The sequence below is a fragment of the Salmo trutta genome, chromosome 38 (genome assembly GCF_901001165.1).
Source record: "Salmo trutta chromosome 38, fSalTru1.1, whole genome shotgun sequence".
Lineage (NCBI taxonomy): Eukaryota > Metazoa > Chordata > Actinopteri > Salmoniformes > Salmonidae > Salmo > Salmo trutta.
In genome coordinates this window covers 11,834,547-11,860,748 of record NC_042994.1, presented here as the reverse complement: position 1 = coordinate 11,860,748, position 26,202 = coordinate 11,834,547, and the positions used below count along the sequence as shown (strand labels likewise).

The 26,202-nt window shown below is 41.2% G+C and overlaps 1 protein-coding gene across 3 annotated transcripts; it reads right to left on the bottom strand.

Annotated features, from left to right (window-relative positions):
* Positions 1-4,701: 4,701 nt before the first annotated feature.
* LOC115178051 (uncharacterized) lies at positions 4,702-24,616 on the bottom strand. 3 transcript variants are annotated; one of them, XR_003872541.1, is made up of 5 exons: positions 24,458-24,614; positions 24,013-24,336; positions 23,487-23,662; positions 15,334-15,407; positions 15,086-15,228 (listed from the first exon to the last, which is right to left on the bottom strand). XR_003872541.1 is itself a non-coding variant. In XM_029739075.1 (4 exons), the coding sequence occupies exons 1-4, from the start codon at positions 24,600-24,602 to the stop codon at positions 4,825-4,827; spliced, it is 672 nt and encodes a 223-aa protein (XP_029594935.1). In that variant the 5' UTR covers positions 24,603-24,616; the 3' UTR covers positions 4,702-4,824. The 3 variants fall into 3 exon arrangements, 2 of the variants coding, with proteins under 2 accessions (XP_029594935.1, XP_029594934.1); XM_029739075.1 differs by lacking the exons at positions 15,086-15,228; positions 15,334-15,407 and adding an exon at positions 4,702-4,851 and having other exon boundaries at positions 24,458-24,616; XM_029739074.1 differs by lacking the exons at positions 15,086-15,228; positions 15,334-15,407 and adding an exon at positions 20,715-21,065 and having other exon boundaries at positions 24,458-24,607.
* Positions 24,617-26,202: the final 1,586 nt, after the last annotated feature.

Below are 26,202 nucleotides of genomic sequence, written 5' to 3'. Positions count from 1 at the left end.
AGATTTAAACCATTTTAGAATAAGGCTATAACGTAAAAAGTCAAGGGGTCTGAATACTTTCTGAATGCACTGTGTGTGTGTATATATACACAGTGCATATGTGGACACCCTTTCAAATGAGTGGATTCGGCTATTTCAGCCACACTGTTGCTGAGAGGCATCAAATAGAGCACACCGCCATGCAATCTCCAAAAACAAACATTGGCAGTAGAATTGCCTTACTAAAGACCTCAGTGACTTAAAGTGGCACTGTCATAGGATTCCAACAAGTCAGTTTGTCAATTTTCTGCCCTGTTAGAGCTGCCACAGTTGTAAGTGCTGTTATTGTGAAGTGGGAAACGTCTGAGTGAAATGGTAGGCCACACGAGGGATCGGCGGCTATTGAAGTGCGTAAAAATAGTCTGTCCTTGGTTGCAACACTCAATACCGAGCTCCAAACTGCCTCTGGAAACAATTAGAGGTCGACCGATTCTGATTTTTCAACGCCGATACCGATTATTGGAGGACCAACAAAAGCCGATACCGATTAAAATCGGGCAAATGTATTTATTTGTAATAATGACAACTATGGCAATACTGAATGAACACTTATTTTAACTTAATATAATACATCAATAAAATCAATTTAGCATCATAAATATGTTCAATTTAGTTTAAATAATGCAAAAACAGTGTTGGAGAAGAAAGTAAAAGTGCAATATGTACCATGTAAAAAAGCTAACGTTTATCCTGTTGGGGGTAGGGGGCAGTATTTGCACGGCCGGATAAAAAACGTACCTGATTTAATCTGGTTATTACTACTGCCCAGAAACTTGAATATGCATATAATTATTGGCTTTGGATAGAAAAGACCCTAAAGTTTCTAAAACTGTTTGAATGGTTTCTGTGAGTATAACAGAACTCATATGGCAGGCAAAAACCTGAGAAGATTCCTTACAGGAAGTGGCCTGTCTGACAATTTCTTGGGCTTCTTGACTCTCTTTATTGAAAACTTAGGATCTCTGCTGTAACGTGACACTTCCTACGGCTCCCATAGGCTCTCAGAAGGCGGGAAAAAGCTGAATGATGTCTTTGCAGCCCCTGGCTGAAAAACATTAGCGCCTTTGGTAAGTGGTCTATCAGAGGACAATGAGACTGAGGCGCGTGCACGAGGCGACCCCATGTTTTTATTTTCTCTCTCTTTGAACGTAAACACGGTTTCCCGGTCGGAATATTATTGCTTTTTTACGAGAAAAATGGCCTAAAAATTGATTTTAAACAGCGGTTGACATGCTTCGAAGTACGGAAATGGAATATTTAGAATTTTTTTGTCACGAAACGCGAAACACCCTTCTTTACCCTTCGGATAGTGTCTTGAACGCACAAACAAAACAGAGGATATTTGAACATAACTATGGATTATTTTGAACCAAACCAACATTTGTTATTGAAGTAGAAGTCCTGGGAGTGCATTCTGACGAAGAACAGCAAAGGTAATCAAACTTTTCTAATAGTAAATCTGACTTTGGTGAGGGCTAAACTTGGTGGGTGTCTAAATAGCTAGCCCGTGATGGGTGGGCTATCTACTCAGAATATTGCAAAATGTGCTTTCACCGAAAAGCTATTTTAAAATCGGACATAGCGATTGCATAAAGGAGTTCTGTATCTATAATTAAAATAATTATGTTTTTTGTGAACGTTTATCGTGAGTAATTTAGTAAATTCACCGGAAGTTTGCGGTGGGTATGCTAGTTCTGAACGTCACATGCTAATGTAAAAAGCTGTTTTTTGATATAAATATGAAGTTGATTGAACAAAACATGCATGTATTGTACAACATAATGTCCTAGGATTGTCATCTGATGAAGATCATCAAAGGTTAGTGCTGCATTTAGCTGTGGTTTGGGTTTATGTGACATTATATGCTAGCTTGAAAAATGGGTGTCTGATTATTTCTGGCTGGGTACTCTGCTGACATAATCTAATGTTTTGCTTTCGTTGTAAAGCCTTTTTGAAATCGGACAGTGTGGTTAGATTAATGAGAGTCTTGTCTTTAAAATGGTGTAAAATAGTCATATGTTTGAGAAATTGAAGTAATAGCATTTCTAAGGTATTTGAATATCGCGCCACGGGATTTCACTGGCTGTTGAGTAGGTGGGACGATTTCGTCCCAAATAGCCCTGAGAAGTTATGTTCCTTGCTCAGAACATGAGAACATATGAAAGCTGGTGGTTTCTTTTTAACATGAGTCTTCAATATTCCCAGGTAAGAAGTTTTAGGTTGTAGTTATTATAGGAATTATAGGACTATTTCTCTATACCATTTGTATTTCATATACACTGTGCCAAATCGGCGTCCAAAAATACCGATTTCAGATTGTTATGAAAACTTGAAATCGGCCTTAATTAATCGGCCATTCCGATTAATCGGTCGACCTCTAGAAAGGAGGGTGGCAAAGTATGGAGGAGTTCTTTACTATCCCCATGAGAAGGACTGTCACCAGGAAGGTATACATTACACTAATTGTGGTTGTCCCCACCTACTCCTGGCTCTCTCTTCTCCTGTAGCTCCAAGGCATAGCGATTGGTCTCTACCATGTCTCCCACCAGCTCCTCTGTCAGAAACAACTTGAAGCACTGCCTCAGATGGAAATGGCAAGGGGCTTTGCACTCCAGACTGGGACTCATCAATGCAAACAGCAGGGCCAGGAGGGTGCAATGGCTGGCAGCCTTCCAGCTACCACAGAACTCCTGTACTTCATCCACTATCGGTCTGCCTCCATCACCACCAGCATCTTCAAATTGAACTAGGACTTTGTCAGTGGACAAGAGTCCTCAGATTCAGGGTTCTCAATGGCTGGGGGGCAGCTCCTCCCTGTCAGAATCTGATTCCTGACTTTCAGACTCATTGTCAGAATTTTTTTAAATCTCCAGAATTTCCATATTTGTGAGTTGTCTCCTTTTGAAAGACATTGCTAATGCTTCAGCTTAGCTCATTAGCTATATACATAAACAACAACACTGAATGGCTCAGAGTGGGAGTGATAGGTTACATGATTGACTGCCTGCATGCGCCATTTGTATTAATAAATCACAATCAGAAATGTTTTGTGTGGTATTATTGATATATTTACTATTTTATTCACGTTTTTCAATTACCGTAAATTCCGGACTATAAGCCGCAACTTTTTTCCCACGCTTTGAACATCGTGGCTTAAACAATGACGCGGCTAATATATTGATTTTTCCCGCTTTCAATTTTTTCTCCCAAAAAAACACATTCTGTGACGTGCTCAGTTTTTTGGCGGCATGAAGCCAATGAAATTGCCGAACGGGTTAAGGTCAAAACTTTTTTGTTTACTGTTTAGATTAAATCGAGCGCTCTCAAACTTCCCATCATTCTGATTACGGTAGTCATTTTGTCACCCTCATCATGGAGAAATACATATGATGCAGCTTTCAAGTTGAAGGCGATTGATCTGGCTGTTGGAAAAGGAAATAGAGCTGCTGCACGGGAGATTGGTCTTAATGAGTCGATAAGACATTGGAAACAGCAGCGTGAGGAATTGACTCAGTGCAAAAAGACAACTAAAGCTTACTGGTCATTTTTTATTTTTTGTTACAAGCCGTGTTTCATTAAGGCTTATTTATTTTTGTTAAAGCCTGTGTAAAGTTCATTTGTTTCAATGTACCGGTAGGCACTTGCGGCTTATAGACATGTGCAGCTTATTTATGTTCAAAATAATACTTTTTTTTTTAAATTCAGTGGGTGCGGCTTATATTCAGGTGCGCTTAATAGTCCGGAAATTACTGTACCGGTGATAAATCGTGTAAGGGCCGCGGCTTTTGTGGCGCGATGGGAAACGATGCTTCGTGGGTGTCAGTTGTTGATGTGTGCAGAGGGTCCCTGGTTCGGGGCGAGGAGAGGGACGGAAGAAACTGTTACATTTGCATAGATTGTAATGGGCACATAGTATGTGTGTAAAATAATTTTTTGGAGGTTGTACTGATTGATGAGCTAAGCTAATTCCAGCTGTGTGTGGAGCCAGGTTTGTTGACATACAATGCATTCTGGGTTTCACGTGATCGTCTGTCTGACCAAAGATGCTATAACAAAATGAGGTGAGTAAGGGTTCACTCATTTTTTGAGAACTTCAGGAAGTGAATGGTGGGATGTGAACGATGGTAGACGATGCTGCGCGCTGAAACTAATCTTCGGATTACTTTCGATTTCTAGAAAGTGTTTTAGTCACCTGTGATGTGATTACTTATACATAGTAATTGCTATTAGCTAATTCATATTGTACTTTATGTCAGCCGAGAGTTAGAAAATATGACCACTTGTGTTGCACCAATCTTTCCTTAGTTAGCGCTAGGACAAATGTAGCCTACATTTTTCCGGTTAGGATGATTGTGTTATGCTATAGATACTTCTGCGAACATCTGAACATTGCATCCAAAAATAAACTGCTCACATTCTGGACATAACTTTGTAAGGACTGTGTTTGTGTACATTTCTGAAAAAAAGTGTGGCCAGCTCAAATGCTGATTGTTGCGTCATTCGAAACTGGTCGTTCTAAATGAGCTTTCTAATCATCGTACGCTTCAGGGACCACTGTAGAACGATCACACCCGTGTGATGGTAGGTGTGAACGGGTTAAGGGATTAAAGATTTAGTTTAAGTATAACTCTGACTTGTGTGATACATTTGTCTCATTTGATAGTAAAGAAATTAACAACCACAGACAGAATAGGGTTACGATTCTTCCTGCTGTGTGTCTGGTGGATAAATGTGATTCCTGGCCATTTCTACATAGACCGAGTCAGGAAAGACCTGGGGTGTGGATCATCCCTGGTTACAGCACCTCTTCACCTGTGAAACAGGAATGTTGCTTCATTCATATCTTATGTGTTACAAGCAATCATTTTTACTAATTCAACCACTTAATTATAAAAAAAATATGCATCCTAATTGCCCTTTGCCCATTTCAGTCACTACAATGACTGACATTGAAAGAACATTGTGTTTTGACAAAGTTTACTGGTAATATGCTCCCAATGTGTTTAGTAGGACTAGGACAACTTGTTAATAAATGACAATGTTTTGAGATGCATGTGATTGACCCATCACCTGGGCAACCATGAGCACACTCACCCGTGGAGTGACCCAGATGAGGAAGATGACACACAGCAGGATGGTCAAGATGCTAATGATGATGATGTTTACCACGCCAGATGGGCACGGCTTCTCATTGGCTGGGTGAAAGGGGGTCAGATACAGAATTGTACAAAAGAAAAACCACTGAAGAACAGTGTTTCTCAACTTTATGGTATCGGGACCAGCAGGCTATGGTTTTTCATATTGAAACTAACACTTGAGAGTTGACTCAATTGGTATTGAACACAAACAGGGACGACAGTCCATGAACCACTAGTCTGGATTCTATATTACACACATTTTTTCTACATGTGAAATTGAGTGTAAAAATACACCTACCATTCACCACGACCAGATTGGAGTCTCTTCCTTGGTTGAAATCAATTTCATACGTGGTTTCATAGAATTTTGTGTAAACACACCAGTAGACTCCTGTGTCCTGTATGGTCAGGTTACTGACGATGATGGTCAGTTGGTCCACAGGTCCCTCAGTCTTCACTCTGTCCCAGTAGCCTTTCCTGGGGGTCAGCTTGGAGTCACGCTGGTAGTAATACAACACCTCCCTGTCCAGCCCAACATACAGGTACATTCCGTCCTGGTCTTTTAGAGTGGTGGAGCACTTCATGGTAAACTTCTCCCCTGTCTTCACCCAGATAATTGCTTCTATAGAAAAGAGAGGAAAGGAAGAGAAACCAAGGTTGTTAGATTCAAAGATGCATATGTACCATACTGATGATTTAACACAGAATCAACCTTGATTGGTGGGAAGAAACAGCTTCCTTACCTGCTGCTGTGGTCAACTCATTGAATGAGAAGTAGAACAACAGCAAACACTTCAGCAGGGACATCACCACAGCTGGCTGTATACCTGTTATATCTAGCCTAGCTGTAGAAGAACGCACGTCTGCACGGTTTCACATTGTACATCACTCTGTCGTTTAATGACGTGCCACTCATCCTGACAACCCATTCATCCGTAAAGCAGCACACTGTCGTAAACCATAACAACGTATAGTATGACGTACAGCACGTCATACCATACATAACATTTCCCCCCCCTTTCCAAAACCAGGGACTGGTACCATATATAAAATGTCCATAGGGCAAGAACCTAGAGTGATACCTGTAAGAAATAAAACATTAACCTTTAAACAGAAGGACTCTCCAAACTAACCAGTTCAGTCCATTAACCTGGAGGTTGACTAAGACACCTACCGGAGCCTAAGAATGAAAAGAGGTTAAGTAGTCCCCCAGATGAGCAGGGCGAGTTCGTGCCCGCATAGGCCTTTCTTCAACCGCCACCGCTTGTGGCTCTGGCCCTTGGGGAGCCCACAGAGGCTGGGGCTCGGGTGGCAGTGGTGGGGGAGGTCCATCCGGTGGCGTCTCTGGCCTGCATGTCTGTTCTGTGTGCATTCGTATTCCTTGAGGAGCAGGGATGCAGGAAAACCCTATACAAATCGTAAAGGTCAAGAAAAAACTGGGAAAAGCTGTCCAAAAGAGGTATGTGGAAGAACCGTATATCAAACAATCAAGCTAGCTCGCTATAGAGTACAGTAACTAACATGTATGTTCTGGGCTGTCTAATTTGTAACTGTAGAGAAAACATATTCGCTAAAGTTCGTCGGCTACTAACTTATACATTATCGTTACAAATGTTATTGCTAGATTCTAGAAGAAACATAGCTAGCTACTTTTTCTCCATCCACCGGATGATTCGACATGGCTACAGTAGCTAGCTAGTTATATGTAACGTTACACTGTATCGTGCAGGGAAGAGCGTGTTCCACGTCGTGCAGAAAGGATTGTGGAAAGTTGACTGATGAGCGCAAGCTGCATCTGTTCAACAGTTTCTACACTGTCCCATACGAGAAACAACAAGCGTTGATTCTCTCCGGCTTAGAACAGGTTAGAAATAAGACAAAACGCCTATTATTATAATTGCTATATTGAACACTTGCATAGTTTAACTTTGACAGTAATGATACGTACATTAACGTTAACTCTAAAAGTGCAGCGTTACACAATGGTGCAAAACAAACTCGTTCTGTGTATAGGTTGGGAGTGTGTGAAAGATGGAGGTCCTGATTAAGCAATACCCTGAATGTGCTACAGTATATTACATTCTGAATGTATCATTGTCAATTTTATTGCAGCATGAGGTGAAACGGAGACGTAAACCTGAGGATACAAAGGAGAACAAACGACGGAAACAAACCTTCAAATACCATGTACAGCAAGCGGGCCAGAGATTGAATGTGTGCAAGGTCACTTTCATTAAGTTATTTACATGAAGGGCATCTGTACTTGAAAGTACTTAAAACATCATATCAGGTGTTAAAAAAGGACATCTTACAAGTGTCATGCAAAATGTCACATATACTGTTCTTCCACAAACTGATATCATCACTGGAGATATACTGTTCTTCCACATTCTAAAAATTAAAACGGCAATAAAGAAATATTTTTTGAAATAACAAAAAAATATCAATAGTTGTTGGAAGATATGAGTATGGTGAATTATTTTTCAACCATAAAACACCTAATGTGGTACACACAATGAATAATATAAAAATAACTGATTATCTTAAAATGGAAAAATTGTCACATATATGGTTCTTCGTCTGTAGGATTCAATTGTTGAATGACGTGTTTGTAGAATGTTAAGTCAATTCAAGTAAAATTGTATTGGTCGCTCGCACACGTCTTATTGCGGGTGCAGTGAAATGCTCCAACAGTGCAGTATTAGCTAACAATACAATACACATATGTATATGATGGTGTTTGTGTATAGACAGTATATGAATATAAAACGTGTGTACAGCAGAGGAGGCTGGTGGGGGGAGCTATAGGAGGACAGGCTCATTGTATAGGCTGGAATGGAATCAATGGAATGGAGGCAGACACGTTTCAATGTGTTTGGTACCATTCCATTGATTCCATTCCAGCCATTACAATGAGCCTGTCCTATAGCGCTTCCCACCAGCCTCCTCTGCTGTACAGCAGTAGTTAAGATGAGCACATAACTTTTAGGATACAGTATGGAGTTAATTAAGTTGTTTTCCAAATTGCATTTTATAGTTTATTTTTAATTGTGTAGAAATTCTGTAAATTAACTCATTTTTTTAATTCATTTTTATCCTTGGAGGGCCAACTTTCTCACCTGCACCTTCCCCTGGGCCACACAACAAATAAAGAACACAATGGTTATAAACAGAGCCAATCACATAGGAAGCCAATCACATAGAATCAATCAATTAGGAGCACTCAATTATGGTAAAACCTTGTGTAGTAATTAAGGGAATTCGTCACACCTGTGACAGTTGGTCATGTTGCATCTGCTTATTGGTCTATTTGGTCTTTTTTTTTATGGGGAAAGTTAGGCCCGTACAACCCCAACAATATCTGGGTTGCATTCAGTAAGTTTTTACGTTCTGGAACGTAAAATGAAATGGAAACGGTGCTGTCCTGAACGACCAGTTGAACAACAGGGAGGGGTTGTGGGGTGGGGAACGCTGTCAGCATGGCCACTGCCTTATAATACGTCACTCATTTCTTCAAGCCACACCCACCAATTGGGAACAAACGTACTGTACCTTAAAGTCTGTTCAAGAACATATAAGAACGTTTTGAGAAAACATGTTGTTCAGTACAAACCGTTCCGCAAGCGAACTGAACTTACCTCTGATCTAACCGCACGTCTGTACATATGCGTCATTATAACAACATAACAACATAGTCTTGCGCTTATTAATTACAGTAATCAGCAGTTGCAGTAACTTGGTCTTGTCTCAGTGAAGATTTCAGTACAATTGTCACGTTGGAAGTCCCTAATTTGCTACCTTTGTTGTCAGTAAGGTATGTATTCTTATCAATTAAATAACTGAATGTGTTTTTTGTCATGCAAAATTGACAATGATATTCCATGCAGAGAAAGATAGTGACACAATTCATGATCCTTAAGGATGAACAGGAGGTGCCATCCTACCTCACCATGAGACATGTCACCGATTGGCTAATTGCAAAGAGGCACTTCATGGAGGAGTGAGTGAAGCTTTGAATGTGAATGGCTATATATAATTTTTTTTCTCAATGTTATGATACACAAGACTTGACACATCAGTAAAGTAAAGTGTATCAAATGTATTGTTGTTCCGTAGTTTTGATAGGCCTACATGATTGTTTGATGGATACTCCCCTCACACTAGGCCCTCCCTGAGTCTGACACTCCTGGCCTACTGTCTGCTGGCTTTTGTTTTTTCCTTTCAATTAAGACCTAGACAACCAGGTGTGGGGAGTTCTTTACTAATTAGTGACTTTAATTCATCAAACAAGTGCAATGGAGGCCGAAAACACGCAGACACTCACCCCTCTGTGGAATGAGCTTGACACGTGCATTAATTTAAAAGCTCCTGAGTGGCGTAGTGGTCAAAAGCTCTGCAACACAGAGAACAAGCTTTCTGACCATTGGGTCAGAACCTGGAACACACAGGTTATGTATTTAAATAAGGTGACGACTTACGGCGCAGACATACTCCAGTTGTCAGAATCCGCCTGAGCCAGGTGCCATTGTGATGGATACACACGACGGTCCTTTCACTCAGATCCCAGATGTTCCTGAAGGCATTGCTGCAATAAAATCCAGGATTTTGTTACGTAGCCCTTTACACTCATACCCGGAACTTCTGCAAATGTTTTGTTGTCGAAGTGAGAAATGCTGTAAATTTAAGAGGACTATGTATTTTTAAAGATGAGACGTTGAGGATTATAATAAATACCACGATGTCATACAAGCAAGCAAAACACCTGTGAGTCCAAATATGCATTCCACATTTCCATATAATAAGACTTACGTCATACACAGTGTCACTGTTTAAGATCACTTTCTTTGATGTACAGTTACAAGATGACATGGCGCCATACCCTGGGTTATTCTGTTTGTCTATTTTGAAGAATATTCACTGCAGCACTCATGACTCCATTCTATGCTTTCCAAACTTATAATCAATTCAAGGGCTTTATTGGCATGGGAAACATATGTTAACATTGACAAAGCAAGTAAAGTAGAGAATTAACAAAAGTGAAATAAACAATACAAATTAACAGTAAACATTACACTCACAGAAGTCCCGAAATAATAAAGACATTTAAAATGTCATGTCTATACAGGTATATAGTGTTGTAACAATGTGCAAATAGTTAAAGTACAAAAGGGGAAATGAATGAAGATAAATATGGTCTTCAAAAAGAAAGGAGGACCAAGGCACTCTTCATATAATTGATTAAAATGCCTTTATTAGTATGGCATGTTCAATAGAAACAATGTTTTTAAAAAACCGACGCGTTTCAGCTGCATGGCCTTCATCAGGGTGTACAAAGAAATAATACAATGTTCTCTGTTTAACAGCTTTTCCAATTAACCCTAATTAGAAGGGGGAGTGGTTAAAATTGATTGGACACACCTAGTAAGCAATAGTATACACACTTTAAAGTGAAATGCTGTAGCTATGTTATCATAAAAATGTAACTCCAAACTAGAAGTATCAGAACACTTAGAAAGGTAGTTCTAACCTTAAATATGTCTGGGCGAAGTGTCAAGAATAAGAAAGCAATACATTCCATAGTACACTAGAACACAGCAAAACATGAACAACGAGTCTAAACATAGCTGAGGGCAATTGAGCAAAGATATCCACTAGATGACAGCAAATGTACCCACCACAACCCTACAGGAAGGGCGAGAAATCCATATCCTCAAAGAAGAGGAGTCACACAGGTACCTCAACAATAGAGGGAGAGGACGCGGAAGAGGCCAACACGGAGGGGGAGGAAGAAATCAAGACTACCCAACCACACGGAGCAGGACCAGAACAAGGCTGTGATCAACATTTCTGGAGAACCCCTTTCTGATGATTGCCTAAGGGTATTGTCTAAAGGACTGTCCTTTGCCCCCACATACTCAACTAATGAATTTAATACAAAGATTGACCTATTTCGTTTCTACATCTGAAGGCCTGGTATAAGCAAAACATCTCTCCAACTACAGACGCCAGTGTCTCAGGTCAGGCAGTTTCTGTTCCCTCAAAAACACCTTTTAAGCCCAAGTCCACCTTTTGTCCCATTGTCCAGAATGCCACACTAAATACATTTGCCAAGAAGGTGAATTTTGATGTGGAAAATCTGTTTAAGGGTAAAATTGACTCCAACCAATCACGACGTAACCTTTCTAAGATAGAGAGGGATGCAGTTGAATCATTGTCCAAAAATGAACGGGTTGTGGTTAAAAAAGCAGACAAAGGTGGCGCTACAGTAGTGTGGAGTAAAGACAAATATGTGACAGAAGCCTACCGTCAATTAGACAATGATGAATTCTACCAATCTCTTAGCTTCAACCCTACAGAGAACCTAAAAATTGAGTTGAAAGGGATCCTCACAGAAGCTAAGGAGAATGGCTACATTTCAGACAATGAGTTCAAATTTCTTTTCAATGGCAGTCCACGTATGGCTTCTTTTTACCTTCTTCCAAAAGTCCACAAAAATCTTGAAAATCCCCCAGGCAGGCCAGTCATTAGTGGTAATGAAAGTCTGACAGAACCCATCTCTAAGTACATTGATTACTTTATTAAGCCTTTTCTGACATCACTCCCAGCCTATCTTCAAGATACCACAGATGTGTTGAACAAAATTAAGGAATTTAATAATATAGGTACAGCTTCCTTTTTAGTCACCATGGATGTGGAGTCTCTTTACACCGCCATTGAACATGAACAAGGTTTGGCAGCTGTGCACCATTTCTTGAGTACCCGACCTGAAACTGAGATGCCTCCTACAGAATTCATTGTCTCACTGACTGAATGGACTCTTAATCATAACATCTTTATCTTTCAGGACCGTATTTTTAAACAGGTCAAAGGATGTGCCATGGGAGCTTGCTATAGCCCTTCCTATGCTGGTTTGTACTTAGGTAAATGGGAAAATGACTTCATTTTGGATCCTTCTAATAACCATATCTTTGACCGGATTATATGGTGGGGACGCTATATTGATGATGTTTGCCTTTTTTGGTCCGGCTCAGAAGATGAACTTATTTCCTTCCACCAATACCTTAACAGCATTAACCCTAACATCAAACTAACTATGGAGTATAGCAAGGATAACATTCATTTTTTGGACCTCGACATCAGTAAAAATGACAAAGGTTGTTTGCACACATCAATCTTTAGGAAGCCTACAGATGGGAATACCATTCTGAGAGCAGCCAGCTTTCACCCCAAAAGGCTAAAAGAGAATATTCCATATGGCCAATTCCAAAGTGTCCGCAGAATTTGCGATCAGGAAACAGACTATGTTGTCAAATCTGCTGAATTGGAGAATCGTTTCTTGAATCGGGGCTACAGCGTCCAGGTCCTGAAAGATGCAGGTATAAGGGCTGGATTACTTGACAGAGAGAACTTGTTGCGAAGGGGAGTGCCTCGTGATGCATCAGAGAGAGTGTATTTTGTTACAAAATACAGCACTGAAGCAGAGAACATTAAAAGAATCATTAAAAATAATTGGGGAATCATCCAAAGTGATACGCTACTACGCCAAGTCTTTCCTGAGCCACCAGTCATAAGCTTTAAGAGATGTCCTACCCTAAAGGACAAATTAGTCCACAGTTATCTTCCGGGTGACTCTCAAAAAACTTGGCTTGGCCACAAACCCAAGGGCTCTTTTAAATGTAACCAGTGCAACCATTGCAGAAATATTGCACAGAAAAAGTATTTAGTTGATACAGCTTCCAAAATGGAGTATTACGTCAAGCATTTCATTAACTGCAAAACCACTCATGTCATCTATAGATTGGAATGTCCACAGTGCAAGGTGTTCTATATTGGACGGACAAAGAGACGCCTTCAAGATCGCCTAGCGGAACACAAGTACGCCATACGGGTAGGCAATGAAGACTACCCCATGGCAAGGCACTACAAGTCCTTACACCATGGCAACCCTGCCTCCCTACAAGCTATGGGTATTGATCATATCCCGTCCTCTATTAGAAAAGGGGACCGCCTTAAACAGTTAAACCAAATGGAAAGTTTTGGGATTTACAAACTACAGGCCACTAGGTACCCGGGTTTAAATGAGGATATGGATTTCTCGCCCTTCCTGTAGGGTTGTGGTGGGTACATTTGCTGTCATCTAGTGGATATCTTTGCTCAATTGCCCTCAGCTATGTTTAGACTCTTGTTGTTCATGTTTTGCTGTGTTGTAGTGTACTATGGAATGTATTGCTTTCTTATTCTTGACACTTCGCCCAGACATATTTAAGGTTAGAACTACCTTTCTAAGTGTTCTGATACTTCTAGTTTGGAGTTACATTTTTATGATAACATAGCTACAGCATTTCACTTTAAAGTGTGTATACTATTGCTTACTAGGTGTGTCCAATCAATTTTAACCACTCCCCCTTCTAATTAGGGTTAATTGGAAAAGCTGTTAAACAGAGAACATTGTATTATTTCTTTGTACACCCTGATGAAGGCCATGCAGCCGAAACGCGTCGGTTTTTTAAAAACATTGTTTCTATTGAACATGCCATACTAATAAAGGCATTTTAATCAATTATATGAAGAGTGCCTTGGTCCTCCTTTCTTTTTGAAGACCAACTCAACCCTTTTACCAAAGAGCACCTTCTGTCTACCAACATTTACTATTGTGGACCTTAGTAGCGCTTCCCTTCCTCCTCTTCCTGAAGATAAATATGGGTTGTATTTACTATAACCTCTTACCCTGAATTGCATTGACTGGTACTGTACACGTAAGACGTAAGCTATTACACTGGAACATTTGATTGCCAAGCTGGGTTGATGTAACGTAACATTTTAACTTCAAACTATAACTCAGGAAATCAAGTTAAGGTATTAACCCTAATATCATATTTTATAACTTTGCTAGTCATGTTGGCAATAGAACAAGCTTTCAAATGATGCCCACCTGTCTCAGATTGTGATTTATAATGGTCCGTTTCTGGATGGCGTAAACAACAACAGTAATTGTGTGATGGCGAGGATGGAAAGTGTTACAAACGAAACTAAAAGTGTGTTTGCTCTTGTTCCTCAGCGGCACAACTAGGAGAGCTCGACAAAACACCTTATAGTTTAGGACTCTTCTTTGAGTCATAAAAATGACTTAGGAACTGTGCACACTTTAGAGAGCGGTGTGGCCACTTGGAGACTCCAGTTAGTCCTCTCACTCAAACCCTTGTCATTGTTTTTGTTTGTGTTGCACCTACACCATATTTTCCAGGAATATTGTTATGTTACTGATGGTATTCAGAGTATTTTCAGATTTAATTAATATTTCTGCTTCTGCTATTGTTGTGTCCTCACCTTTGGTCTAATAACTTTCCCATAATCTACAAACTGTTTCCTTTCAATTGTTACCATGTGTATGCATATGCTTTTCATATTTCTTCTGTAAGAAACATTTTAAATTCAGCCCAATCCATATAGGCCAATTCCCACGAGTGTAAAGGGTTAATATACCACAACCACAAGTTCCCATGTGTTTTGGAATTCAAGTATGGAGAGGGTTAAGGTACCTCAGCAAGTCCAGACCTTCTGACTAGATGCCTTGGAGGAAGCCCTTTGAGGCGTACACTCTGATCTACTTGGACGCACCATCGAAGACTTGTTGAATATATTAAATACATGCGTATCTCATGAGACCTCCTGCACCAGCCATTTTAAATTACATGGAAATTAGTCTTAGGTCTTCAGCGGTCGCATATATCATTAAGTGGACACGCACACAAAGGATGTAAGGGTCCCCTTTCTCAGGATCAGCTCTCACACAGTGAGGAAGAAGGACCTTGCTGTTTGTCTGGACATCCTGTTTGGGTTTAGAGTTTATAAGAATGTAAATACCTTCGCAAATAAAGTACTAAATATAAATCAGGAGAGTGCAGTCATTTGAAAAGTTGATAAAGTAATAAAGTTTAGTCAATCTGCATTTCATGCCTTCAGTTAACAAGACAGGACACGTTCATGGATATGTCTGCTGTTTGTCTAACTGCAACCAGGATATGAATGCACACACGGGAAGTGTTTTCACCTATTGAGAGAAATTGTAACACTGTTAATACATTGCGTATGAGTGGAGATGTTTGCGTTAGACATTACATTAATTACTACACTTCTACTACATTTGTATACTCACATCCTTGGTCTCAATTTCTGCTGCTAGCTCCGTTTCTGCTTCTAGCTGGGAAAACCTTGTGACTATAATTGGATCTGTTGAGATGAAAAATAAAAAAAGTGACAAACATAGCACTTGCATGGTTATGATTCGAAAGTGTTAGACTTTTCATGACCCATGTTTGACAACAGTGACATTAAGACTACGTTTATCGTTTGCAAACTCCCCTCCCTGGTCAGTGATGATGTGGTCCACAAGTCCAAAATCAAGAAGTTTGTTGATGACTATTGAAGCGATCTCTGTTCCTGATTTGCCCTCCAAGGGTTCAGCAATTACCCATTTGCTGAAGAGGTCAGTCATGGTTAGGGCGTGCTGTTTACCAGACGCTGTTCTCTTCTCGAGGGCCAATGAGATTGATGCCCAGGACAGACTATAACTGTCTAACTTTGATAGGAAGCATCATAAGGGCCCTAGCCTAGCATTTGGTTTGGTACAGCGGCGGTTAATATCAGCCTCGCTGTGTGCCTATCCGACCGATGCAACATGTTGCAGTTTTGTTGTTTGTCATCTCCACCTGCCGTGCATATTATTATAATGGATATATCCAAATAATTGGCAATAGAAACTAAGGTAAAACAAATGAAAATGCACATAGTTTGCTGTCATTTCAGCTGCTTGATGTGATTGCTGTAACGCTGAATTTCCACGATACGGATTGAATTGGCTAGCTAGCAAAGCAGAAGTAACGCCAGTCACAAAGTTAGCACTTACCTAGTAGATAGTTTCTTCCTGCAGATGTTTCCAGGTACTGTTTTGAGATAACTGTCTTGAACAAATATATGCCCTATCAATCAAAAAAGTGGAGCCAAGACTTTGCAATCGCATACAAAACTCCTCACATAAACCCTCAGCACTTTGAAGCGCGAGTCCGGATTGGCAGACGTAGCAAATGCACGCACCCACAGAAAAGTTTTTAGAGGTCAAGGGAAGGTGAGAGAGAGACATCTGCAGAAGCTCAGCCATCCACACAAAGAGTGCTGTGAGAAATGTTACATGACGTCACGATCAGAATGACGTTTAAACGAAGCTTAAAGAGGGGGTGAAGAGCTTCAACCTCCTTGGGTTCGACAGCTCTTTGTTTGAGTCCAAGGCCACTGTCCTCGATGCCCTGATGGACAGAGGTGAAGTTCTGGATGGCCAACCTACCAGTGATCCCAGACTCTCAGCATGCCTATAGAAAAGGGCACTTAACATGTACTGCGCTGATACAAATGACTGATGATTGGTTGAAATAAATTGATAATAAGATGATTGTGGGAACTGTGCTGTTAGATTTCTGCGCAGCCTTTGACAGTATTGACCATTACATGCTGTATAGGGAAAACTTGCGTTATGGCTTTTCAACCATATTGTGGATTCAGAGCTATCGATCAAATAGGTTTTCTTTCATGAACGCTTCTCTAATGTCAAAGTGTGGTGTACCGCAGGGTAGTTATTTAGGCCCTCTACTCTTTTCTATTTTTACTAATGACCTGCCACTGGCATTAACCTCTCTGGGCTAGGTGGGACGTTTGCGTCCCACCCTAGTCAACAGCCAGTGGAATCGCGTTGCGTGAAATACAAATACCTCAGAAATGCTATTACTTCAATTTCTCAAACATATGACTATTTTACACCATTTTAAAGACGACTCTCGTTAATCTAACCACATTGTCCGATTTCAAAAAGGCTTTACAGCGAAAGCAAAACATTAGATTATGTCAGGAGAGTACACAGCCAGAAATAATCAGACACCCATTTTTCAAGCTAGCATATATGTCACAAAAACCAAAACCACAGCTAAATGCAGCACTAACATTTGATGATCTGCATCAGATACGAGTTCTGTTATACTCACAGACACCATTCAAACAGTTTTAGAAACTTTAGAGTGTTTTCTATCCAAATCTACAAATTATATGCATATTCTAGTTTCTGGGCAGGAGTAGTACCCAGATTAAATCGGGTACGTTTTTTATCCGGCCGTGAAAATACTGCCCCCTATCCCAAACAGGTTAACACTGTCAATGCTTATTTACAAGTCTTCTCCGTCACATACATTGCTTATCATATCCTGCCCCATGTTACATAATCTACTGCAAGCCTAACGGTTTCTCCCCTCCCTGTGTGGGGAGACCTTCTTCCTGTTATCAGTTTCACAGTAGTCACAAGTTGTCTGCTGTCTGTTAACAGTTCCCCTTTTTCCTTGAATGTCTTGCTTACATTGCTAAATCCTTAAGCTTCAACTTTTCCTACACACACACACATTAGTACCTTCATCTTATAATCACTCGGTTATACATTTTCAGGGTGAAATCATTTAGTCAAACCTTTAGTCATATAATTTTCATTACATAAACAAATTTGTGTAAAACATTTTTGGGGCATATGGAACATTTCTGGGATCTTTTATTTCAGCTCATGAAACATGGGACCAACACTTTACATGTTGCATTTATATTTTTGTTCAGTGTAAATTCAATGGTTGAAAAGATGGGGAGAGGTTTGTCTGTAATAAAGAGATGCTCTGCTTTTTTGACACCACACTCCACAGAACAAGTCCTTCAGGCTCTAGTTTAATCTTATCTTGATTATTGTCCAGTTATATGGTCAAGTGCTGCAAAGAAAGACCGAGTTAAGACGCAGCTGGCCCAGAACAGAGCGGCATGTTTTGCTCTCCATTGTAATTAGAGGGCTAATATTAGTACTGTGCATGCCAGTCTCTCTTGGCTAAGAGTTGAGGAAACATTGACTGCGTCACTTCTTGTTTTTAGAAGAAACAACGTGTTGGAAATTCCAAATAGTTTGCATAGTCAACTTACACACATAACACATAACACACACCCCAACAGACATGCCACCAGGGGTCTTTTCACAGTCTCCAGGTCCAGAAAAGGGAAGCATACAGTATTATACAGAGCCATGAGTGCATGGAATTCCCTTCCATCTTATATAGCGCAAGTAAACAGCAAACCTGGTTTAAAAAACAAATAAAGCAACACCTCACAGCACAATGCCTCTCCCCATGACCCACTTGGTGTTGTGTATATACTGACATGTATGTGTAACTAATAGATGCGCACACACACACACACACACTACATGTTAATGTTTTTAAATGTAAATGTAAATCGTAAAGTCTTTTGTCTGTAATGTCGGACCCCAGTAAAAGTAGCAGGTGTCATTGGCGTCGGCTAAGGGGGATCCTAATAAATCAAATCAAACAGGACAGTGGGAATCGAATTTCAATATTGAAATAGTTTTGCAAATTTCGAGAGACAGACAACAACATTTATACAAACCCCCGTTGTTGCAAACCAAACTTTAGGCTATAAGCAAGGGGAAGTAATGTCTAGATGCTTTGTACAGTGGCGATCCAGTTAATCAATTGGCCGGCTGGGCTGATGGGACAGTGGATGCGCAGGGATTTCTCAGATGGAACAGAAAACAAGATGCTCGTGTTTGCGTTATAGGTCTACCCGTGCTAAACTGGTTCTTTGTAGAGCGCGTCTCAACCAACCACAATGCTTGATTTGACCAACCCGTTGTAGAAGACACAAAACAACATCGGCCTTAAGAATTCTGATTAAGAGTAAGATTTATACGTTAAGAAAAAGTTTGACTTTTAAGACACACTTCTCTCTCAACATGTCTCTCCATAATAAATAACTAGTAGAGTGTGTGAGAGTGGGGATACAGCCTGCGCTCCATATTCGTATGCCATGCAGGGTAGGCTCTGTGTGTTTGGTTGTTGAGTTATTCACTCACTGGTTTCTGAAAATGATGGCGTGTAAAAGAGATGCATTTATGTTCCCCTGAGGTGTTGGGTATAGTTTCGCATGTGTCTGCTGCCACCACATCAGAAGCCACTGTCACCAGCAGCACACGGAGGTCTGGCTTACAGGATATGTGTGACATTAATAGAGTACTTGACTTATTGTTATGATTTTGGATATGATTGTAGAAGATAGTATGTTGAAAAAACAACTTCATGATGCTGCTCATGTATATTGACATTTTAATGGGACATTTATTAGAAAATATTAAAACACATCTATATGTTACTCTTGGCGTTAGGCTCTGCTCCTTTGGGGTAGCTCACTGTCAGAGCATGCGTAATGATGACATAATAATAATAATAATAATGACAATAATAATAATAATAAACAGCGAACAAGGCAGATGGAGTCTGGGGTGGGTGGTCAGAAAGCGGTAGAGTGAATCTAATTGGTGCAATATCAGCTGATGCAAATACTCTGGTTCCCTGTCTGAACTTGTCTTCACTTGGTTGAGATAGAAAGCTTTCCAAAACATACAATATAGCTGAACATCCCCAATGCGTACCACATACACAAATACAACATAAACATCAATACACAAGTTAAATTACACATGAATATATCAATACTTTGATTAAAAGGCAAATGGTGAGAATATTTTCTTCCTTTAAAAAGATACAATACACAGTTACAACTATTTTAAAGTGAAAAAAGCTGTTAGGAAGTTGAAACATAAGTAAAAAAGGGACTCATAGTGTAAGACAAATACTTCGTCACTTGGTAAAAATGAATAATTATTTTTTCATGAAACATTTTTACTCAGATCATTATGGTTTTTACCTACTAGCTATCTCAACTAAAACCATAGAATAATCAAATGTAATGTAAAAATGGCTTATATCCTGATGTACCTGATGAAGTTTAGGCAGCTAAAATATTTGTACCTATGATAAAATATAATAAAAGTCTTAACAAACAGTTCTCATTTTAACTTTGTGGCAGACACCATGCACAGGAACAGCTTTTCACCTAAAAACACTAGAGAACAACACAGCCGACACTATTGTTCAGAACTAAAACCAATATAAATCTTATGACCTGATGTATTGAAAAAAGTTATAGAGAGGCCTCCATCACTATCAACTGTACACCTTATGGACTAAAACAGGGATATTCAACTGGTGGTCCATGGGCCAGATCCGGCCCATTCAGTAATTTAGACTGGCCCTTTGATCAATTCTGACCATTCATAAAAGATTTGCATCAAAATCCGAAGTTTAGTGCCAAAATGAAAAGCACTATGGTTGTTGTCTAAATTACTTCTAAGAATCTTTTAATAGATAAAATGGTGAGCAAGCATTGGGCCTGTTCAATGAGGAGAAATTTTTTTGGTTGCACATAAACTCACGTTGATCGAGCACTTTCCACTTCTTCCCTAACTACTTTTAGCACCATTTCATTAGAAGAAAAGTGCTTTATTTGTGTGTGTGTGTCGCATGTGGAAAATGTCCGGCCCCCCTGCAATTAACCTTTTTTACATCTGGCCCCCGTAAGAATATAGTTGAATAGCCCTGGAATATAACATTGGCTGTTCCCTCCTATACTTTCCATATAGAGATTTTATTCACACACATAAGCATGGTATGGTGCGACACATACAAACAATTTACCACTAAGACTTGCATTGAGGCTAGAACTGTGAAATACAGCAGAACAGGCTTTTCAATTCTGAAAAAGCAAAGAAGCAATATTCAGAAAAGTCATTTGAAGAAGCTACTCAGTAGTCCTAGTTCCTCCTTTGGTAGACGCAGAATAGGGGTACGATTCTACCTGCTGTGTGTCTGGTTGATAAATGTGATTCTTGGCCATTTCTACATAGACCGAGTCAGGAAAGACCTGTGGTGTGGATCATCCCTGGTTACAGCACCTCTTCACCTGTGAAACAGGAATGTTGCTTCAGTCATAGCTAATCAAATGGCAACCAAGACTATTTGAACCGGTACCCCCTGTAAATAGCCCAGCTTTACTTATTTACTGCTGCTCTTTAATTATTCGTTTTTCTTACCTTTATTTCTTCCTAGGTATTTTCTTAAAACTGGATTGTTGGTTAAGGGCTTGTAAGTAAGCATTTCACTCTAAGGTCACTCCCGCCGAAGTCGGTCCCTCTCCTTGTTCGGGCGGCGTTCGGCGGTCGAACGTCACCGGTTTTCTAGCCATCGCCGCACCACCTTTCATTTTCCATTTGTTTTGTCTTGTTTTCCCGCACACCTGGTTTAATTCCCCTCATTGGTTCGTTACGTGGGTCTGCTGTCCGTGACCGGTTCATCTATTGGGTCCACACGTCACCCTCCTCTGGTCATCCAGGCATCGGTCGGACGGTGCGCTGTTTGAGTGGGAAGTACTGGTGGCCTACCTTGGCCAAGGACGTGAGGGTTTATGTTTCCTCCTGCTCGGTGTGCGCCCAGTGTAAGACTCCTAGGCACCTGCCCAGAGGTAAGCAACACCCCTTACCCGTTCCACAACGGCCATGGTCGCACCTGTCGGTCGAAATCCTTATCGATCTTCCCCCCTCACAGGGGAACACCACCATCCTGGTCGTTGTGGATCGTTTCTCTAAGTCCTGCCGTCTCCTCTCTGCCCGGTCTCCCTACGGCCCTACAGACTGCAGAGGCCTTGTTTACGCACATCTTCCGGCACTACGGGATGCCTGAGGATATAGTGTCTGATTGGGGTCCCCAGTTCACATCGAGGGTCTGGAGAGCATTCATGGAACGTCTGGGGGTCTCGATCAGCCTTACCTCGGGTTTCACCCCGAGAGTAATGGGCAGGTGGAGAGAGTGAACCAGGATGTGGGTAGGTTTCTGCGGTCTTATTGCCAGGATCGGCCGGGGGAGTGGGCGGCGTTCGTGCCCTGGGCCAAGATGGCTCAGAACTCGCTCCGCCACTCCTCCACTAACCTCTCCCCCTTCCAGTGCGTACTGGGGTACCAGCCGGTTCTGGCGCCTTGGCATCAGAGTCAGATCGAGGCTCCTGCGGTGGACGCTGCCCATGTTCACCTATAGCGGGCCGTGCTGCACCAGAAAGCCAGCGTAGACCGTCACCGCAGTGAGGACCCGGTGATCGCACCGGGGGACCGGGTCTGGCTCTCGACCCGAAACCTGCCCCTCCGCCTGCCCTGCCGGAAGCTGGGGCCGCGGTTTGTGGGGCCATTTAAAGTCCTGAGGAGACGGAACGAGGTCGTTCCATGTGTCTCTCCTCAGGCCGGTGGTGGCTGGCCCGCTCCAGGAGTCTGAGGTGTGGGAGGTTCCTCCGCCCTCTCTGGACATCGAGGGGGCCCCGGCGTACTCCGTTTGCTCCATACTGGATTCGAGGCATCAGGCGGGGGGCCTTCAGTACCTCATGGAGTGGGAGGGGTACGGTCCGGAGGAGAGATGCTGGGTTCCGGTGGAGGACGTGTTGGACCCTTCACTGCTGCAGGAGTTCCACCGTCGCCGTCCGGATCGCCCTGCACCTCGCCCTCTGGGTTGTCCCCGAGGCCGGTGTCGGCGCGCGACTTTAGCCGCATGTCGGGGGGGGGGTATTGTCACAACTCCCGCCGAAGTCGGTCCCTCTCCTTGTTCGGGCGGCGTTCGGCGGTCGACGTCACCAGTCTTCCAGCCATCACCGCTCCACCTTTTATTTTCTATTTGTTTTGTCTTGTTTTCCCGCACACCTGGTTTAATTCCCCTCATTACTCTACGTGTATATTATCCTCTGTTCCCCCCCATGTCTGTATGTGGTATTGTTCGTTCGTTACGTGTGTGACGCTACAGGCTGGTTTTGCACCGGGTATTGTTGTAACCCGTGGTTTTGTTATTTTTGTAATTTGTGCGCTATCTCTTTTTTCCTTGGGCCGGAGTGTTGTGACGCAGTTGTGTCCGGCTGTTTTCCTCTGCCTGAATAAAGTGTGCCTGTTCACTCATCTCTGCTCTCCTGCACCTGACTTCCTTCGACCAGTTGCGCACACTCCAACATCTACACCTGTTGTATTCAGCGTATGTGACAAATAAAATTTGATATCTTATAATGCGCTACAAGCAATCAATTTTTACTAATTCAACCACTTTTTAATTATTCTTGGACATTGATAAAAACAATTATGCATCTGAATTGCCCTTTGCCCATTTCAGTCATTACAATGACTGGCATTAAAGGGATATTGTGTTGTGACAGTGTTTAGAACAAAAAGTAGATCTGTATACTGGTATTATGATCCCAATGTGTTTAGTAGGACTAGGACAACTTGTTAATAAAGGACAATGTTTTGACAGATATATGCGATTGACCCATCACCCGGGAAACCATCAGCACACTCACCCGTGGAGGGAGACAGATGAGGAAGATGGCACACAGCAGGATGGTCAAGAGGCTGGTGATGATGATGATGATGATGATGTTTACCATGCCAGATGGGCATGGCTTCTCATTGGCTGGGTGAAAGGGGGTCAGCGTTACTGCAGTAGCTGTAGGACATGGCAGCTGTGGGGCATCGTCTATGGAAGAAATCACCAAATTAGAAAATCTAATCAGTATGCTGCAGCACTCACACAAAATAACTATCCGATACAGAATTGTACAAAAGAAAAACCACTGAAGAACAGTGTTTCTCAGCTTTTCTGTATCGGGACCAGCAGGCTATGGTTGTTTATATTGAAACTAACACTTGAGAGTTGACTCAATTGGTCTGAAACACCTCAGGGACCGCTGCCAGTCCATGAACAACAGATTGAGAAACACTAGTCTGGATTCTATTTTAGACACATTTTTTCTACATGTGAAATTGACTGTTCATTCATGAGAAGAGTAAAACGCATCACATCTAGAGTTGTAAACATACACCTACCATTCACCACGACCAGAGTGGAGTCTCTTCCTTGGTTAATATCATTTTCAGACGTGGTTTCATTGAATTTTGTGTAAACACACCAGTAGACTCCTGTGTCCTGTATGGTCAGGTTACTGACGATGATGGTCAGTTGGTCCACAGGTCCCTCAGTCTTCACTCTGTCCCAGTAGCCTTTCCTGGGGGTCAGCTTGGAGTCACGCTGGTAGTAATACAACACCTCCCTGTCCAGCCCAACATACAGGTACATTCCGTCCTGGTCTTTTAGAGTGGTGGAGCACTTCATGGTAAACTTCTCCCCTGTCTTCACCCAGAGAATGGCTTCTATAGAAAAGAGAGGAAAGGAAGAGAAACCAAGGTTGTTAGATTCAAAGATGCATATGTACCATACTGATGATTTAACACAGAATCAACCTTGATTGGTGGGAAGAAACAGCTTCCTTACCTGCTGCTGTGGTCAACTCATTGAATGAGAAGTAGAACAACAGCAAACACTTCAGCAGTGACATCACCATCACCACAGCTGTCTGTATACTGTTGTCTGTCTCTGTCTGACATCTACTTATAAATACACAGGAAATAGGATACATCTGACATAACAGTCCCTCACAGTCAACCACACCTTCATGTATTACTGCAGTGGTTCCCAACCTTTCGCGGTTACTGTACCAACAACTGAATGTTGCCCTGCCTGGAGTACCCCCTTATGCATTTTACCAGTAAGCCTATGGTCTAAACATGAGTCTTCTTATGTTCCTACTGTGGATAGGCCAAGTACCTCCATGGGTCCTAGTACCCCTGGTTAAGAACCACTGTATTACTGAACACTATACACAATCTAATTTAGACTTATTTATTGAATCAAATTCTCTATATATGTTATTACAATTTCAATGGTTTATTGTGTTGGACATAGCATATGTTGAGTGGAGAGTTCAAATGGATTGCATTGTTATAAAAACACAACAGCAGATCCAACTGAAAACTCACATATCTACAGGCATGTTAAAGCATATCAAAGTTACATCATGTTATGTTCATGTTATTTATCTGTCAGATGCTGATTTTTCTCAATGTTAATCAAACTCACCTCATATCTCTTCTCACGCTTTGCATCAGAATTTGAATGCGAGGAGAGAATTCCCTCTAGTGGACTTGTTGCTTCTGTTCAGTGTCACGTCTAACTTTAGTTCACTCAATCCAGGGTTGTAAATAATGTGGAGGGACCACCAGAACATTACATTTACATTTACGTCATTTAGCAGACGCTCTTATCCAGAGCGACTTACAGTAGTGAATGCATACATTTCATACATTTTTTTTTTTTTTTTGTCTGTGCTGGCCCCCCGTGGGAATCGAACCCACAACCCTGGTGTTGCAAACACCATGCTCTACCAACTGAGCTACAGGGAAGGCTAACATGTCCAATAAGAAATGAATACAACCCTGTACTGTCACTGGGCTAAAAAATGACAGTCTTTAGGTACTTTAACCACTTATATAACATGTATTGATGGGGGGAAACAAGACATTCTTTGTACAGTAATTGTATAACTGTTTCTTACTATGTGTTTCCTGCTTTTGGTTCCTTGAGCTAAACTTATTAAAACAGTTTCAATCTTAGAACATGAAAGAATACAGATTATTCTCTCCATCGATTATGATTTTAATTTGTTTAAAGATTGTAATAATTAAAAACAACAATTGAAAACCTTCCTTTCATGCCATTTACTAAACCTTCCATGTAACAACTTTCTCACTGCCTTACAGCAGTTCCTGCTTAGTACTGTGTAGAGAAGTATAGAAGAGAAGTCGAGTAGTAGAGAAATAGCTCTGTAGCAGCCTTTACCTCTAAACCAAGCAAAAATGAAATAGTGAACTGCACATACAGAGAAAGAATCCCTCCTATAACTGTACGTAATTTACTCAACAGCCTCATTTCTGGTTTACACCCTTTAGTATATTACATTTCTATTGCACGGTTGGTCCTTTTGGGTCTGGTATTTGGTCAGTTCAGTGATAATTAAGGTAGAATGTAAACAATAGGCCCCTATGATCCCCAATGATTTCCTCAAATCATAACGAGCGTCTGTGCGCATTGACGTGTCACATGATCAACATGATGAAATGATTTATAACAACTTTTTTATTCCTGCTCAAAGCCAAATGCTTTATTAGCAAAGTAGCCTC